This window comes from Coffea eugenioides, chromosome 5 (genome assembly GCF_003713205.1).
Source record: "Coffea eugenioides isolate CCC68of chromosome 5, Ceug_1.0, whole genome shotgun sequence".
NCBI lineage: Eukaryota > Viridiplantae > Streptophyta > Magnoliopsida > Gentianales > Rubiaceae > Coffea > Coffea eugenioides.
Window position 1 is genome coordinate 46697792 of NC_040039.1, and position 5103 is coordinate 46702894.

Sequence of the window (5103 nt, forward strand, 5' to 3'; positions counted from 1 at the left end):
TTATTTTGCTGAATAAAGGTTTAAACTAGCACATCATTGCAGCCTACAAAATACACTTTTCTTTGATTTCGTTTGCACAAAACTGATTGGCTCATTCAATGTACATCCTAGATTTGATTTGCCTGGAATTGATCCTGGGAAGTAAAACTTGCACATTTCAGACAAGCAATGATGAACTTCACAATTCTTTTTTTTTTTTTTTTTTTAAATGTCAGCGGAACATTAACGGTGAAGATATAGTGGAAACTGGAAATAGTGTAGTGACTGTAGTCCATTAATTACATCAGCCAAGAAAACAGAGTATAAACAGAGAAGGATATATATAGATATATACGATGAGGCATGTACAATACTATATACTCCCTCATATGCTAATTTTATGTGGAAGAAAAAGCAGAAACCAGCTGAGCTCGATCCCTAACTACATCAAAAGCTACAAGCTGGTCCTCCAAAACCTCTCACAAGAACTTAAATCTCTCCCCGAAAAGGGGAAAGGGAAAGAAAGAAAAGAAATGAAAAATAAAAGAACAAAATTAGACAACCCCCTGGGAAGGGATTCCTCAAGGGAGACTCCGGGGACGTATCTGCAGCCATCCCTCTGGTAAATCTCCCTCGTATTTAACGTACTACATGAACTAAAACTTGGAAACATAGGTCACAAGTTTCTTTAAGTTCCAGGCTATCTGCACCAAAACTAGGCCTGGCTTGCCAAGTCCTTGGCACTGATAAAAGTGCCATGGAAACCATATGGAACTCTTGATGGCAGCTGCACTGATGCCTCTAATTCCAATGTCATGGCGTTGACAATTCTTAGCTCCGATTTCCATTCCTTCTCGTCATGAACAAATGCCAGAATGTAACCATCATCTTCAGCTTCACAATTGGGATCTCTTGGGAGGAACAGAGGCTCACCACCATATTTTTCATCTCCATAAATGAACTTTTTCACTTCACCGGTGAAAAGGTCCACCTTTGCAAAACCAGAAACTTTAGGCCATGGCTCAGCTATAGCCAGATATGCGTACCTTGTCTTCCTCCCAAGCTTGTTTCTGTTCACCATTCCTGCCTCCAGATTAACTTGATCCTCAGGATTGGATATGATTGCCCTCCTGGTAGACTTGCCCGTCTTCAAATTTAGCCGAATTTCAGATAAAACACTCTTCAACCCCTCGTCACATTCATTGAAAATCGAGTCAGGTGGAGTCATACATGATCCGATCACCACAATTTCATCAGTTTCAGGCTCTTCCCAGGCATTCCACAGATGAAAGCAGAAGCAGTCAGGGACTTCTACCCACTTGATCGCTGAACTATCCTCAGCATACTTATCCAGTACACCGAATCTTGACACCTTCTCCTTGTCATACACCACCGGGGAGCCCCCACGAATCATTTCAGACATCTTGAAGACAACTTGTTGATCAGGGATTACCACAAAGTTGTCAGTGATGGCGAAATCGTGCATCATGGTTGGTTCAGGAACTGGGATTTCAATGTCTTTCGACTTCTCCCCTGTTTTCGAAAACCTGAAGTATTTCAGATAAGGCTTCTGAATTACATCGTAGCTCAGAGCAAAGAGCTCCCCAGTAACAGGGTCCAGCTTTGGATGAGCTATCATGGTGGACTTGAGCTTTCCATTGAAATTGTATCTCTCAACAGTTTTCAGGTCCCCCGAAGGGGTGATTCGAACATGATACGGCAAGTCATCTTCAGACATGGCGAGTAATCGGTTGTTGAAATAAACCAAGCCGGCGTTGGCCACCCCCGTTCCTTGGCTATGATCAAGAAGCCCAAACACTCCACGAGCATAGAAAAGCATAAGCCTGGCTATGCCGGAGTGGCCATGGAGCTCACCAATGGCTTTGGGGAAAACAGGACGGCCTAAAGACCTTTCCTGGGCAAGCCTCTGAGTCTCCGTAAACCTGCAGGCATAGCTGGCAGAGCCGTTCTTGAATTGGAGGGCGTGGATCATGCCGTCGCCGTCGAAGAAGTGGTGGCCGGCGGCAGGTTCAAAGAGTGGATTAGCACCGTTTCGGACGTAGACGCCCTGAATGGAATTGGGAATTTTTCCAGTGACCGGAAGTGCATGCCGGACGGGCTGTTCCGGTACCGGAGCAAAGTTTCCAGAAATTTGGATTCTGGGGTCTGCAGTTTTTGGCAGGGGCTGCTCCAATTCCCGCGCAGTCAAGGCAGTCTCCACCGCGTCTAAGGCCATTGCGGCTGCCCTTTGTAGTACGTTCCATTGTGGGGTTGATGGCGACCGCGATGGTGATGGCGACGCCGATTTTGATGGAGACGGAGTTGGCACGGTAGCAGTACCAGTGGGAGTTTTAGATGGGGTGGCAATAGTAGCACTGCTACCAGGAAGAAAAAGAGCTGGATATGCAGTTTTGGCAGAAGAAGAAGAAGAAGGAGAAGAGGTAGTTGTTGATGATTGCTTTGGGAAATGGAGTGTGGACGGTGTCTGCAAGGAGCAGTTAATGTAGTTATGCTGTGTACTGGGATGTCTGAATGCTAGCGTTTTTGAGTTCGGAGAGCAACCCAAACCCAAGCCCATCATCTCTCTTGACGAAGGAGGCAAAATCATGGTCATGGGCATGGGGGATTTTGGATTAACCCATGAATATGAATTTGTAGGAGTGGAAGCAGAGATCATAGTGGCTTTTTTTTTTTTGAGTTTTTCCCTATCTTTATCTCGTTGGTGCGATTGATTGATTTTCCAATATGGACTAGTGTAGTAGAAGTCGTCGTCCAGTGGCAGTAGTAGGGAGTTTTTTTTTTTTTTTTTTTGGGTGTTGTGACTGCTTTTCTTGAATAGTTTTAGTTTTTGAGAGAGAGAGAGATTGAGATTTGAGAGAGAGAGAGAGAGAGAGGGTTATAAGAGTAGTAGAGGATGAGTGTGTCTTTGAGGGGGGAAAGAAGGAAGTGAGAGAGAGAGTATATATAGAGGGAAGTGTGGGGATGGAGGTCCAGCTCTAACGTGTAGGTGAAGCCCACGTGTTTGATAAATGGAAAATTTGGGGGAAGAGGAAGAGAGAAACTCTCGAAGGAAGGATTTGCCAATAGCCCAATTAGCATTGACCTTGTGGGGGTAGGGGGCGCGGGACATGGTTTCTTCAACCTTTGACACGAATCATCCTCCTCCTCGAACGACCTCTCTTTCCCCAGCCTATAACGTGCTTTAGATTTTGCACTAATAATAATAATAATAATGCCCAAACCCATCGACCAATCGGACGCGGGATTCATTCTACTCAAGAATCACACCTGACTAAAATTATTTCCTCATCAAATAGTAGTATGAATTTTTTGCCTCCTTGTTTCTGCATCTAACCAAATAATTAATTAAAACTCAACAAAACAAAACGTCGAGTTGAGTTGAGTTGAGTTGAGTATCGTGCAAGGGAGGAATTAAAAAAAAAAATGTTATGGATGAAAAAGTGAGGGTACTAAGGTAGTTAACTCGGATCACCTTTTGGCTTAATTTTCTTAATTTTACTTTTGGCACGCAAGTGAGCTTTTGTCAATGGTCCACATTCTAATGTATATTTAATATTTGAACCCCCTAATACAAAGTATTAGGGACGGTATTAGGGACGAGCATAGGCATATATGCCAAGATAGATTAGACAGTTATCCAAAAACTTGTACTTGTAGACACCAGATGAAGAATTATTCCTTTGTACTTTCTAATTATCTCTATTACTTTAAACATATCAAAAGCCACCACCCTCTCTTGGATGCATGAATATTTCTCTTTTTTTTTTTTTTGTTTCCATCATATATATATATATATATATAATTAGATCATCATATTCAATGAACTAACACAAAATTAGCCCCTAAATTGATGTTCAAGCTAAAGAATAGATATTAATGTATGAATTTCTAAAGTTTCAAATCCTTTGTGGGATATTATTTAGTCTTAGTCTCACCGCCTATATATATGCTTTATCATTTCTTTTCCCCAAGTCTTCTTGGTTTTTTTTTTTTTTTGGACAACCATATAAGAAAATCCTAAGGCTTGTTTGTTGGTGGAGATTATTGGTGCATTGTACTCGTCGTATAAAAGTTAAAACCCCGCGTTCAACCCTCTTCAAGTTATAAGGGTCTATTCCTTTCATCAAAAAAAACCAAAAAAAAAAAAAAAAGTTAAGGGTCTATTAGGGTCTATTCCCCCGTACACGTGGCGGTTAATTTGGTTTGGCGAACCTAAGTATTGGTCACATCACAATGTCCCACACGCTTGCCCGCAGACCAGCAGCCCCAATAGCAATTGTCCAATTTTCCCTTTAATTTTGATCCTAAACTTAAAGTTGTTTTCTTCGGAAATCAATCCATGCTGCCCTATGACTCACTATGGATATATGACTAAAAACCATGAAGATGTGGGACTTCAAAGTCTTTTCTACTTGTAGAGAATGACATTGCACAAATACTAACAAGGGAAAGTCAATTTCAATCTTGTTTTGTTTCTCTCTATATATTAAAATGTTCACACTGCTTTATATAATTTCCTTCCCATCCCTCCCCCCCCCCAAAACACACACACAAGAATTTTGTGGGATTTTGAGGTGATGAACTTATAGGAGGATAGGCCATTATGAAGTTAAAATATTGCAGAGGTTATTCCAAGTGCTTAACGTCTAAAAACCACGTTGCTTTTGAATTTTCATAGTGCCAATTATTGATGTTACTTAAAAAAGTGTGGCAATATTTTGTGAGTACCCAAAAAAAGGGGGGGCAAAAAGAAAATACTCATCCATCATACAGTTTTCTGAGATGAAATGTTGGCAATATTCATGTACTCCTCACTCAGGGATAGAGAAGGAAACAACAAAATGTGCTGTGTCAAAGATTATGTACGTAGCTACAGAATTGGATGGCATTCTTTGTTCAGCACGACCTAAGTTTTGCCTTCCAACTTTTTCTGCGACCAATTTCAGAAATTCTAAAAAAAAAAAAAAAATTTGGTGGAATTCACGAATCAAAAGGGTAAAAAAACTTTAAAGATGCAATCCCAAACAAGCAGGGGCTCAAAAGTTTAAAGGCTGTGTTGAGTGTTGACATGCAAAGATAGTGGGTTTCCAACTTGAGGGCAAG

At 41.3% G+C, this 5103-nt stretch overlaps 1 protein-coding gene across 1 annotated transcript; it reads right to left on the minus strand.

Annotated features, from left to right (window-relative positions):
- Positions 1–298: 298 nt before the first annotated feature.
- On the minus strand, positions 299–2892 carry LOC113770873 (9-cis-epoxycarotenoid dioxygenase NCED1, chloroplastic-like). Its single transcript, XM_027315487.1, has one exon. It carries the CDS (start codon positions 2654–2656, stop codon positions 695–697), a length of 1962 nt encoding a protein of 653 aa, XP_027171288.1. The 5' UTR covers positions 2657–2892; the 3' UTR covers positions 299–694.
- Positions 2893–5103: the final 2211 nt, after the last annotated feature.